The sequence below is a fragment of the Pholcus phalangioides genome, unplaced genomic scaffold (genome assembly GCF_987345545.1).
Source record: "Pholcus phalangioides strain wild (caught in Gottingen) unplaced genomic scaffold, Ppha-v1.0 ptg000019l_1, whole genome shotgun sequence".
Lineage (NCBI taxonomy): Eukaryota > Metazoa > Arthropoda > Arachnida > Araneae > Pholcidae > Pholcus > Pholcus phalangioides.
Window position 1 is genome coordinate 6,060,999 of NW_028301612.1, and position 12,835 is coordinate 6,073,833.

General features: G+C 39.1%; 1 protein-coding gene across 1 annotated transcript; it reads right to left on the reverse strand.

Moving 5' to 3' along the window:
• Nucleotides 1-1,144: 1,144 nt before the first annotated feature.
• LOC149071149 (uncharacterized) lies at nt 1,145-9,968 on the reverse strand. The gene is made up of 5 exons (XM_089248231.1): nt 9,698-9,968; nt 6,673-6,805; nt 4,941-5,080; nt 4,020-4,167; nt 1,145-1,438 (listed from the first exon to the last, which is right to left on the reverse strand). The coding sequence occupies exons 1-5, from the start codon at nt 9,756-9,758 to the stop codon at nt 1,249-1,251; spliced, it is 672 nt and encodes a 223-aa protein (XP_089104357.1). The 5' UTR covers nt 9,759-9,968; the 3' UTR covers nt 1,145-1,248.
• Between the last annotated feature and the right edge of the window lie 2,867 nt (nt 9,969-12,835).

Sequence of the window (12,835 nt, forward strand, 5' to 3'; positions counted from 1 at the left end):
TCTTTTCTTCAATGTTTTTTCCCGAGAAATCATGTCTCCTTCCCCCCATCCCCGGCTGTGAATTTTCAAACCGAAAGACTTAAATGTTTTATATTTCTTAGTATTTGTTCTTTTAAATATGGTTTTGAGCATTGCTTCATATACGCACTCATGACATAAATGGAGATGCTGTGAAATGTTTTATATAACTGTATTTTTGTTCGACTTAAAATTGGGACAATTTGCGTATTCCTGTGTATTGCAGAATTACAATCAAAAGCCGTAGCGCAACCATGCCCCCCCCCTGCCAGTCAGGCTTGTATGCGTCTCTGCGCGCTTTGCCCTCTACATTGCATTATAAAGTATGAAGAACAAAAATGCACATTCGTCCCGGCTCCCACAGGGCTGATACCCTTGTGGGAGCCATGCTCGTTCCAAAATGTTCGAGGCCGTATGCTTTGCCCTGGCTAGCCTATTCGTTGAAGTAAGCCCTGACCAGGACAGCTTCAACAGCATGATAGCCGCCCCCCCCCCCGGGACAGGGCCATATAACTAGGATTTTAGCCACCCGGGGCAAACATGATTTTGCCGCCCCCAAAACTTTGAAATTCGATAATTTTGCGAGAGTGTTCTTTGTTCTCACCTAAAACTGCCGCCCCCTAAAACTTTCCGCCCGGGGCAGTTGCCCCCTCTAATTCTGGCCCTGCTCTGGGCAAAGGGTTGTGTAGGGTTTTTTTTGGGCCCCACTTGATAGGAAACACCCGATAACCAATTTACATTGTTATTTACATCCCCGATAACCAATTTAAATCCCCGGGTCGTGTTCTAGTGGGGACATGCGTTAAGACGGCGCCAGCCCTGACTACATGCATAGTCCTTACATGAGAAGGCTGATATTGGAACAGCTTTGTGCCCCCCCCCCATGTGTTGAATCTATATTTTTTTTACATTATAAAATTGGGGGATTACTAATAAATAATGAAAATTCTCTCGCATTTTTATGATGATTAAAGTACCGAAAAAAATTATTTCAAAATTGACTAAAACTGAAGCAATAATTTTAAAGTAATTAAATGTCTTCAATTATTTTGGGCCTCTAATTCACCGGATAATTCTTTCTTCCATTTATGATTTACAGATAATCTATGCAATAAAACAAGCTTCATTCAATCATTATAACTTGAGGTTTATTTCTGTTCGTTCAGCGCCATGGGAAAAGCATTTATTTACATATTCGTTCTCATGATCAGAACGAATGCCATGTATATTCTATGGACGATCACGATTTTCCAACATGAGGAAATCATGGAAAGCTTTGTCTATGGCGAGTACCTGAGCTGCAGATTGGCAGAATGGCACCATGAACGGCTTCTTCATGTGCTCCAAGACACTTAAGGTTTCTTCTCCACATGCATCGGTCAATGCAGTTGCGATTTTCCTTCGTAAGTTTCTCAAGTACCTGATCCAAATAAAAATTAAACTGCATTAGTATATTACAATATAAATACATTATACAGAGTAAGTTATATAAGGGAAAGTCTTCAGTCCTCATTTTACTGGTGAAACGTTGATCCTAGAGGCATACTTCCAATTAGAAAAAGTATCCAAATAACGTGTAGGCCTTACATACATCTTTCGTATTGCAAGGGGTTGTATAAAAAAACATTTTATACGGACACCCTGTCCTCAAAAATGCAATTAATAAGTTGTTGCCCCGTCTCTCCTGAGGCCAACACAAAAAAATCCCATGTTTCCAAGTCCAATATTCACCGAGATATTTCAATTCGAAAATTTGGGGGGGGGGGGGAAGCAGCATAAATAACGGAAAGAAGCGTTGTTCAGTTAGTTTTTATACTATTCTTTCAAAACTTTTCTTCGATTTGTAAATTTAAATATCTCAGTGAATAGTGCAGTTAAAAACCTGCGATTTTTTTTGGTTTCAGGAGAGACAGGGCAACAACTTTCTTATTGGGTATTTGAGGACAGGGTGTCCTTGAAAGAAGTTTTTGTTCTTTATTTTGATAACTATGCAGTCCCTTGCCAGATGAATGACGTATGTTCTATCAATGAGTTCTACGCGTTGTTTGGATACTTTTTCTAACTGGAAGGTATGCCTCCAGGATCAAGGATTCGTCAGTAAAATAAAATCCAGGAACTTTACTTGCTACCTGTATACCTACTCGTTTTTAGTATAATGGATCGTATCCAAACAATCAGGGGACTCGTAGAGAGACACAAGGAATACGAATTACCATTGTGTAAGGCCTTTATATTTTGAGAAAGCGTTTGACTCTGTCTTCACATCTGCTGTTGTTAAAGCTTGGGGTAGAGAAGACTTACATCAATATCATCAAGGAAATATATGACAAAGCAACTACAACGATTCGTTTGGATAAAGGAAAAGCAAAAAATAAACTTGGGAAAGGAGTCAGACAGGGTGTGATACTATCTCACCAAAACTCTTTACCGCTGTTTCAGAAGAAGTATTCAGAAAACTGGATTGGGATAAAAAAAGGAATTAAACTGAATGGAGAATTTCTCAACTATTTGCGTTTTGCAGACGACATCGTTGTCATCAGCAGTAATTCAGACGAACTAGAAGAAATTAACAAGAACTGGCGAAGACAAGTATTCAGGTGGGTTTGAAAATGAATCCGCAAAAGACTAAAGTTATGTTAAACTTCTTTGCGTTGAAGAGGACAATCTTGCTCAACAACACAGAGATAGAAGAAATAGAAAGCTATGTACACCTGGGACAAGAAATTACCATGGACAACGGAATCATTAATGAAATAAACAGAAGGATCAGGATTGTATGGAGCACTTTTGGTAAAAACTGTGTAATTCTGAAGAGCCGAATGCTATTCATTATTCCTAACAATAAAAGTGTGTGCTACCAGCACTGACTTACGGAGCTGACATGGACACTCATAAGCAAGATGATACAAAGGCTACAGACAACACTAAGGAGCATGGAAAAATGTATGCTAGGCATCACAAGCAGAAATAAAAAACGAATCACTTGGATAAGGAACCAAACAAAGGTATATGATATCATGGAAAGAATTAAACGTCTAAAATGGAAATGAGCTGGACATATTGCAAGAAGACGGGACAACAGATGAACCACAAGTATTCCAGATTATTACCCCCCGTAATGTTGAACGTCCGAGAAGGCGTTCCCCCACAAGATGATCGACGAGATCTGAAAAGTGGCTGGAGTCAACTGGACAGTTAAAGCATCAGACAGAGTAAAATGGAAAAATTTAAAGGAGACCTTCATCCAGCAGTGGATCGAAAATGGCTGATGATGATGATGATGATGATACCTGCTCATTATTAGTCCTCATGAAATCCTTGAAATTTCGAGCTCAAATGCGCCGGGCCTATAAGGTATGCTCTTGGTGTTAAACGTAAGTACAGAAATTCGTAGAAGGCCGAAAATTGTTTTGTCACCCTTGCCGCAGAATTCCTAAGCCTGGTATTGCCAACAAGGGGTAACGACGTCCTGCTGTGAATATATCCTTCCTTCTATGACAGTGGTTCTCAACCTTTGAAAGCCTTTTTTTTGTGAGGGGGAAGTGGGCCCGTAACTAGGTTGGGACAACCAGGGCGAGGGCCCTTGGCCTGAGACGAATTGGGAGCCCACAAAAAAAGTACTCTCATTTTGCTTATTTCTTGGAGATTTTGAGTTTCTTTGAAATAATCTGCAAGAGAGACTAACTTCCAAACGAGTCATTGAAAAAAATGAGAGGGGGTGGGGCAAACCCCTACTTTTCTAGGGGGACTTCCAAGAAAAGTCTGCCCTCGGACACCGAGAAGGCACGCTACGACCCTGGGAGTGAAGGAGAAGGGCCCTGTCATACACACGACTAATGGGATATAAATGGGGAAAATGAGACAATGAATCATTCACAGCCCGGTTTGACTGATGTTAGGGCCCGGCGGTTGAGAAACGCTGTTCTATGACATGTTGCGTCGAAGCACATACCGTGTGTCTGCATAATCTGTATACGAAGCGCAAACAACAGCATACTTACAAGCAGATTGTGATTTTTTCATTGAGTACGGGTTCTCCGATTGCTTCTAGATGTTCCAAGAAGCTTGAGATTTCTACCGTGAGACTGAATAAAGGTGGGTAGATGGTTCGCTTATTACTATTTACACAGTCAATGTTTTCCCGATAACCTGAAATGAATTTTAAAAAATTCGTATTGGAAGTGATGGTTATCATTCAATCACGAATATAATTTACGGATATGTTACGATAAATGTCATAAATCCGATTATTATGCATACTAACCGGTAATTATGCATAACCGCACAGTATTTCGGTAAGTTTGATAAATTTCTCTAAATTTATCGCTATTACCGATTATGCATAGTACCAAGCGTCGTTGGTAAATTTCAAAAATGTCTGTAAATTTATCACTAATACCGTCGATTATGCATAGTTTTACCTAAGCGTCGTTAGTAAATTTGATAAGTTTCCCTAAATTAATCGCTTTTACTATCGATTATGCATAATACCCAAGCGTCGCATCGTTGGTAAACCCGATAAATCGCACTATACGTGATAATTCATACATGTATTCTATCATTGTATCGGGGTCCGCACTATATTCATCACGCATACTAGACCCACTTGGAATTTTTTTCATATTTATGAAATTCACCAATTATGCTAGGGTATTACGCATAATCACAGGTAAAGGCGATAAATTTCAACTATTTATCAAATATACCAACGACAATTGGTTGTTATGCATAATCACCGGTAAAAGTAATAATGCTTTCAATAATTATCAAATATCCCAACAATACTTAGTTATAATGCATAATCTCCAGTAAAAGTGATAAATGCATCGAACTTACCAAGACAATAGATTGGTAAGTATGCATGATAACCGATTTACATCACATTTGCCTTAATAATGATAAAAAAACCACGTGATTTTCACCTTTCCCCAGCTCTGTGTTCTCGTCACAGAGATCCTGCATGAATTCCAGAACATTCCGGAACACGATGAATTCTCGAATGTGCTCTAGAGGACAGGTGTCGTTGAACTCTGCCAGGCATAATACGTTACCGATCAGTGGCCTATGTTAGGAGAGAAATCACTATAAAATCATATTGATATGAAATCTTACTTGGAAACATTAAATACATGATTTCATGTCCCACATGATTTTCTTTTATTGCTATTTGAAATAGCGGTTGAGATCATTTAATTTGTAGCAATATGAATATTTCAGATTATAACCCTTTTATGTGTTAGTTATGAAATGACATGTTACTGCCAAAGTCCGAAGTGCTGCCACCTCGCAAACTGGTTGGCCAATGCCCGAAATTCAGGCCTGTGCTAGGTCAATTTACAGCGAAATCGGCCAATTCGTGAACGGGCAAATTTCGGATTTTCACAGAAACAGATATACAGGGTGTCCTGTAAGTTCTGATTCGGCCCTTATCTCATCAACCGTTCGTCGTAGAGGTGTGGTGTTCCAATTTAAAAAATGCTCAAAATATTTTCAGGAATCACCTTCTACCAGATTTGAGAGTGAAAATACGGAAGTACCGGCAACGCTTATCTCCCTCACTTTTCTCCGTTTTTTAAATTCCAATATCTCTGCGAATACTGCACTTAGAAACGTGGAATATCAAGAGAGACAGGGCAACAACTTTCTAATTGGGCTTTTAAGCACAGGGAGATCAAATAAAAAGTTAATTAATTTTTTTTTTATTTTGTGTGGCACACGGTATTTTCCCTCCCAAAACTGGTACAGGATGAGTTGTGATTATACTTCGAGCATTTTTTTTAAATTGAAACTATACTTCAATATAGACGAACGGTTGATGAGATAAAGGCTGTGCTAGCACTTACAGGACACCCTGTGTACACAATCGAGTGGCATTATTGTGACAACCTCTCATTTTTGATTACTCAACTGTGTGTAGTTAATGAAATAAGGCATACATTTGATTGACAGGGTTGATGTAAATGCATTTAGATGATGTATAAGGTGGGATGTGTGCAAGTATTCTCTGGACATGTATGAAATCATAAATGTCACAGATTGAACAACCTATATGTTCGAGTTTAAAACGGGATAAATATCGGCTTTTCAGTCGAACATCACGGTATGTCTGAAACTGGGCAGTTTATTGAATATTCCGGTTATTTGGTACATGTGATACCACTGCGATTAACTGGAAGTGAACACAACGGAGCACCAAGTTTTGGCACCCGGGGGTTTTGGATTTGCTGACTTTTGATGACAAAGGGAGAGGGGGGTTCGAAGGTTGCTTACGTCATCAACCACCTTTTTTGAAGATATGAAATATTCTAAGCTGATGACGAAATTTTGCTGACAAGGAGGGGAGGGGGGCAGTGTTTGCTGACTTTTGCTCACAAGGGGAGGGGTCAAAAATGGCTAAAAATCTGCTTACGTAATACTTGAATGGCCCCTTACTATGTATAACTTCCACCTTTTTCCCGTTCCCGCCAGGACTGTACTTTCCAAGTTGCGGGCGTCTGAAAGCCTCCGTTTATCTACCAATAGTTAAAACCTCTTCCGGACCCGCATCCGCTCCCTTTGAAAGGGCCGTTAAACCGTTTTTCTTGATATAAACAGGTGGTCACATTAATGTGACTCGACCGTAAAGTATCATGAACTGCATTTATGATTACTTACTCGCAGTACTTTCCCAGCACATTTGCATCAGGTAGAAATTCGATTTCTCTGGCAAAGTCATTTCCCGACTGAGGACAAATCTGTCTCACCCTGTCATTGCAGGAATCGTGATCGAGGAAACCAATGCTACGAACTGTGAAAAAAAAAAATACAAAAGTATGCTATTTTTCGAGAGTTGCCGTCATTTTGTGGTTCAAGTTTCACACCATTACCAGACCCAATACAATCTCTTGAAGATGCTCGCAAGGTGGAGGGCAAGGAATCCAGAAGCTATCCATACTCGGATAAGACAGCCATTGATATTTTTTGTGGGCATTGTACATTTTTTATCATGTATATATGGTTTTCGGTTTTTATAATTTCTGCTGTATTTTCGAAACATAATGACATCCATATTTGTACGGGCATCTTTTTCTCTGCCACTTCGTTGGGCATTTTGCCTGTTGTGACCTTGTATTTGTATTTATACAGTCGAATCCCGTTATAACGAACTCCAAGAGACCAGAGGAATCACTTCGTTATAAAGAAATTCCAGGTTACATAGCATTGCTCCTCTGTAAACATTTCTGGGAGATTAGAAAAGTATTCGTTAAAACCAGATTTTCGCTATAACGGTATTCGTTAAAACGGGATTCGACTGTATATAAGCGATTTTGTAACTTCCTCCGTTTTTAATAACGATGGTTTCATAACGAATTTTAAATTTTTGACCGACGTTGTGCACATAACGCTTTGTTTAAATTTTTTTTCAATTAATTTTCATACAAATATTGTATGAAATTAACATTTTTAGAAATTGAGAGGCCTAATGAGGGAGGGCGCCACAGTATTTTCAAAAACTAGTTTGTGCAAAGAAAATAATTTTTTGACTTTTCAAAAATGAAAAATCATTATAAAATTTTCGGAAATTTTATCCTGATTTTCAATCTCGAAATCTTTTCTTCCATGAACTATGAACAGAAATAATTTTTTATAAAATTTCTTTTGCCGCGTGACGCGAGATTTCCTAAAATAATAATTACCAATTATTTTATTAATTAAATACATTTAAATCATCGATATTAATTGGCTTTTGATAAATTATAAATTTAAATTAATTGCAAAAAAAAAAACCCATTTTTTTTTAAACTTCTAAAATATGTTACCTAAGTAACCAATTATCATATATAAAAAAATTGTGAAATTTGGTCATGAATTGGACGAGAAATCAAAAATGGGACACACGCCTTTCGTTCACAGGGTTGCAAATAAAGCTTCGCGATGGTGAGGGAAGATTCGTTCTTGCAAAAAACGTCGATGGAATTGAAGCATCCGGACTGCTGGAAACGACTTCGATAGTCATGGAAGAAACATCTTTCATATCCAATTTACAGTCAGCAAAAAAAACGCGTGTTTCGTCCGCGGAACACAGGTCTTGTTCGTGACTAAACAAGGACCATTCCTTTCCCCCCCCCCCCTGCTCGTGCCAGTATCATCGTTGTGAGTAAAAGAAATGATCGGCCTCAGAATTGATGATTTCTATGCCCCACATCCAATCACTATGCGGTATTTGTGAGCCAATCAGGAAGATTCAAAATAAGAAGAAACGAAATAGGATGCTGCGTTTCAAAATGTGGCACACTTGCTAGGTAGTCTAAATGACGTTTATGGCAAACAGTGCAGAGGCCTTCTATCTCTAGGAGGTGCTGATTCCAGACCTCTGGATTAACCAGTAATCAAAAAAGTTGATTCAAATTCAAATACAAATGAAAAGGCCACAACAGACAAAATGCCAAACGAGGTGGCTGAAGAAAGACGCCTATAAGAATATAGTTGTCGAATACATATCTAAACTATATTAAAAATACAGCAACCCAATAAAAGCAATAAAACCCAGTAATTATGATAAAATATAAGTGTACTGCCCTCAATCAATTATAATTACGGTTGTCTCATCTAAGTGTGGATAGATTCTCGATTCTTCCCAAATACGTTCATCTTACTTCTTTTTAAACGTATCAATTGTGTTAGAAGTCACGCCCCCGGGGGTAAGCTATTCCATTTATTCACAACCCTATTATGGAAAAACTCCCTGCGGCACCACAACCTAGAATTATCCCTTACCAATCGATACTAGTGTCCCCTTGTCAAAGAAGTCGACTGACGATGTATTAATAACTCGTGGTACATTTTATCCATCCTGTTGAAAATTTTAAACACTTCTATCATATTCCCCTTCCCCCCCCCCCCCCAGACACATCTTCGCTCTTTTAATGTAAAAATTTTGAAAGAACCAAGACTCTCTTCATAGCTTAAGCCCCGTGTGCTATAAAGAGCACGCGTGACTCTCTGCCACCCCCTTAACCAACTCAATGTCCCTCTCTATGTATGGTATCCAAAACCTGAGGGCATACTCCTAGCCGAAAGGAACTAAGCCCCGGAAAATGGAAGGATTATTTTAGGAGAATGGAAGCCGAGCATTCGGTACGCTTTTTTAACTACTGCTCAATAGTGTTCAGAAAACGTAAGCCGATCGTCAATGAGGATTCCGCAATGGTGACGGTGGTCCCAGTTGCATCCCGAATAATAACGCCATTCAACTCGTAAATGAAACGTGGGTTGTTCGGGCCTAAATGAGCGACCATGCGTTTGTCAACGCTGAAGGTCACGCCCTTTAATCGTTAGCCCATGCTACAATCATCTTAAAGTTCGTCTGGAGCCTTTTCCCTTTCGCTTTGATTCCCGACTAACACCATAAGTTTCACGTCATCTGCGAATTTGCTCACAATCCCATCGATTCCCTGATCGAGCTTATCGATAAAAAGTAAAAATATAATAGGACCAAGGACATTTCCTTGAGGGACTCCGCTTTTAACCACAGTATTGTCATCCCTTATGGATAAAAGAGTTCGCCAAACCATCTATAGCATGGATATGTTGGAGTTCAGCGACCGAAATAGGAAAAAAAATAGAAGTTTTCCTCTTCAATTTGTTGCATTGAAAATTAACAGGTATGATAGTAATTATTTTTCCAGAGATAACTCACCAATGAAGACTGAGAAGACAAAAACCGCCAACTGAGATGGATGTGCCACTATCCTCGCCATTTTGGGTGGAATTCTGAGGTCACGTAATGGTTCGACTTCACATTTTTGACATTATGCTAAGTTGCATTCCGTGTACGGAAGTACGTCTATAACCGCTTCCGGAATAATAAAGGGACAAATTATATCAATTTTTTTTTCTTTGATAGTAGCATGGGTGAATAAATAGAAAAAAATGACGGCATGTGGTCTTGATACGCGCGTGCACAATGTCACATTTAACTTTAAGGGCGGAAAGGAAGCGAATGTGTGTCGTAAGCTGTAAAAACATCCGTTTTTTGTTGGTATTGGAGAATTAATTACCACACATATTTCGATGCTGTTAACCCCCCGTTTTACTTGAAAATCTTTGTGTCCCGAACTATGGGCTTGATTTCCGCATTCAGAAAAAAGGCATTTCCAAATGGACCCCATAATAATATGGGAGTAAGGGTCCCGAATCAAAACAACTTACATGAGGGTTAATACTTACTAAAGTAAGGGTGCTCAACCTTTCGAAGAGTGTGGGCCACTTGATTAATTTGAAAACGTTTCGCGAGACACCTAAGGGATCTGTGTAAATTCGCCGCGGGCCGCTTAAGTGCTCTGGACTTGTGTGCCGTGGGCCACTTGAGAGATCTAGAACTACGTCACGGATAGCTTGAGTGATGTGGAACTGCACCGCGGGCCGTTTGAGTGCTCTGGAATTGTACCACACGTCTCTTGAATGATCTGTAAATGTTCCGGAAGTCACTTAATTGATGTGTAACTGTGCTACGGGCCACTTGAGTGATCTGTAAATATATCGCGGGTCGCTTAAGTGCTCTCAAACTGTGCCGTGGATCAATCTAGTAATATCATAAAAAGAATGTATTGAAGTAATATTACTTTCCAAATATGCAGGGGTGGTAACTAGCGACCGCCCAATAATTACACACGTGATTCCTTGTGAAAAACTAATACAGAAAAGTGTTTTCCGTTTTTTGATCTGACCCATAATTAATGAGTTATAACGCTTTAAAAATGATAACGTCACTTAAAAATCCGGCCCAAATTCACCAAATGCATAACTTGGCGTTTTAGACAATGCTAAAAATGTATTAACCCTGCTATACAGAAAAAACGAAAGAGATGTAAAAACCAGTTTTTTTCCCTCGAACTTTTCAGGAAAGAGAAAAACTTTTTTTACAAGTAAGAACAGGTTGTTTGCATCTCACAAAGCTAGCTTCACAGAGGTATTCTCTAGAAAGTATACTGCGTCTAATTATTTATTGTTATAATTTCTAATTTGATGGCATTCAGCATACAAGAATATTGTGACATGCACCTTAGATTAGGTGAGTGCCACGGATCAGCCTTGTAAGCAGCAAGGTTATACCGTCAACGGTATCCAACGCGAAAGCACCCAGACCATAAAGTTATTTTGCGACTGGACCGCTGATTGCGCGAGTCAGGGTGTGCATTACCACAACCAAACGTAGACGCTGGGCCAGTATCGTCCGTAAGAACACCGGCTTTCGAAGATAACGTGTTGTCGTTGGTTGAATCGGATCCAACGACCAGCAGTCGAGCGATCGCACGAGAATTAAATTCAAGTCACGTAACGGTCTTAAACGTTTTGCACGCTGAGTTTTTGTATCCGTATCATTATACATGGGTGCAAGCACTTTCATCAGAAGATTATCCGCGAAGGAAAGAATTCTGTCAATGGCTGCTTCAACAGCATTCCAATGACAGCACTTTCCTAAATAGGATTCTATGGACTGACGAAGCAACATTTACTCGTGAAGGTGTCTTTAACAGCCATAACAGCCATATCTGGGATTTTTCAAATCCCTATGCAACACGTCCAAATGCTCATCAGGTTCGTTGGGAAATTAATGTTTGGTGCGGCATTATAAACAACAATCTTCTGGGACCATATCTGCTTCCACAACGTCTGATCAGGGTTGTAAAAAACCCGTGTTTTTTGGGCGAAATGGGGAAAATCGAATTTCCTATTTCCATAACCTCAAAATATATAATTTAAACATGTATGTACCTCCTTTTATGTGTGCATCTTACATTGTCTAAATATCCATTTTTGGTGCACATTAAGCTACATGTTTGATTAATAAAATTGACCATACAACAAGGGAATAATTATGAATTACGCTTTCATACTGGGGCCTAACGTTGTAAGAAATATTAGCTGAGCTAGGAGGCTGTCCGTGCACAGTCCCATTCATACATATGCTCTAACTAAGGGAAATGTCTGTCCCCTGTAGTTCAATGATTAGAACACACGCCGGGACAGTGAAAGATTGGTGGTTCGATTCCCCACAGAGGAATGTGAATTTTCTTTCCAAACTACATCTCCGCTTGGTTATTCGTACTTCGTATGAACAATGGAGAGTGACATAGTTTCTCTCGGTAAGGGGAATAATTGTTCACACCCACTGCTGCATAATTATATCTGGACCTCGAGTTGTATGAAGATCCGCATAAAGAAAATTGTTTGTGGTAAAATAAATTAATTTTTGGCGATGATGAAAATTCTGAGAAATCAGGATGGCGCCTGAATGTTTTTTTTTCTCCAAACTTTTCAAACCCCGCAGAAAATATATTCAAAAGTGTTCTTATCTGTCAAAAATAAAAACTTTAGCTATGTAACCAAACCATAGTTTTTTTTTTTTTTAATCGAACCCAAACTTTTAGGGAGCTAAATTTTGCTTCGCCCCCCCCCCCCACCTTCATGTTTGCTTATGGTATTTTTGCTTATGGTATTACCATCGAAATGCAACTTTTGTTCACTCAAAAACTAGAGCCAAAAAATACTGCCGTTTTATTGATCAACATTGTAATCTGATTAAAACAACAACGTAAAATAATGATCGCGCAGTAAACACGTACGCACTGTATGCACCTTCCCTCAGAAAATTAGACTTAATAGTGAAGGTAAAACAATGGCTCATTTTGGCAAAAAAGTGTTGATTTGGCTAAAAAAATTTTCAAACACATCTAATTTGGCTAACATGGTACAAATCTTGCGATAAATTTGCCAACATAGAAGACGAAGCTAACACGTAAGTGATACGTAACAGCAAGGTTATAGTATCACA

Excerpts from the sequence above, each read along its gene's own strand:
- LOC149071149 (XM_089248231.1), bottom strand. The coding sequence starts at position 9,758 with ATGGCGAGGATAGTGGCACATCCATCTCAGTTGGCGGTTTTTGTCTTC. Across the intron at positions 5,081-6,672 it reads GTGCTGGGAAAGTACTGCGA|GCCACTGATCGGTAACGTAT; the intron begins GTAAGTAATCAT and ends CTCCTAACATAG. Across the intron at positions 1,439-4,019 it reads GAAAAAATCACAATCTGCTT|GTACTTGAGAAACTTACGAA; the intron begins GTAAGTATGCTG and ends TATTTGGATCAG.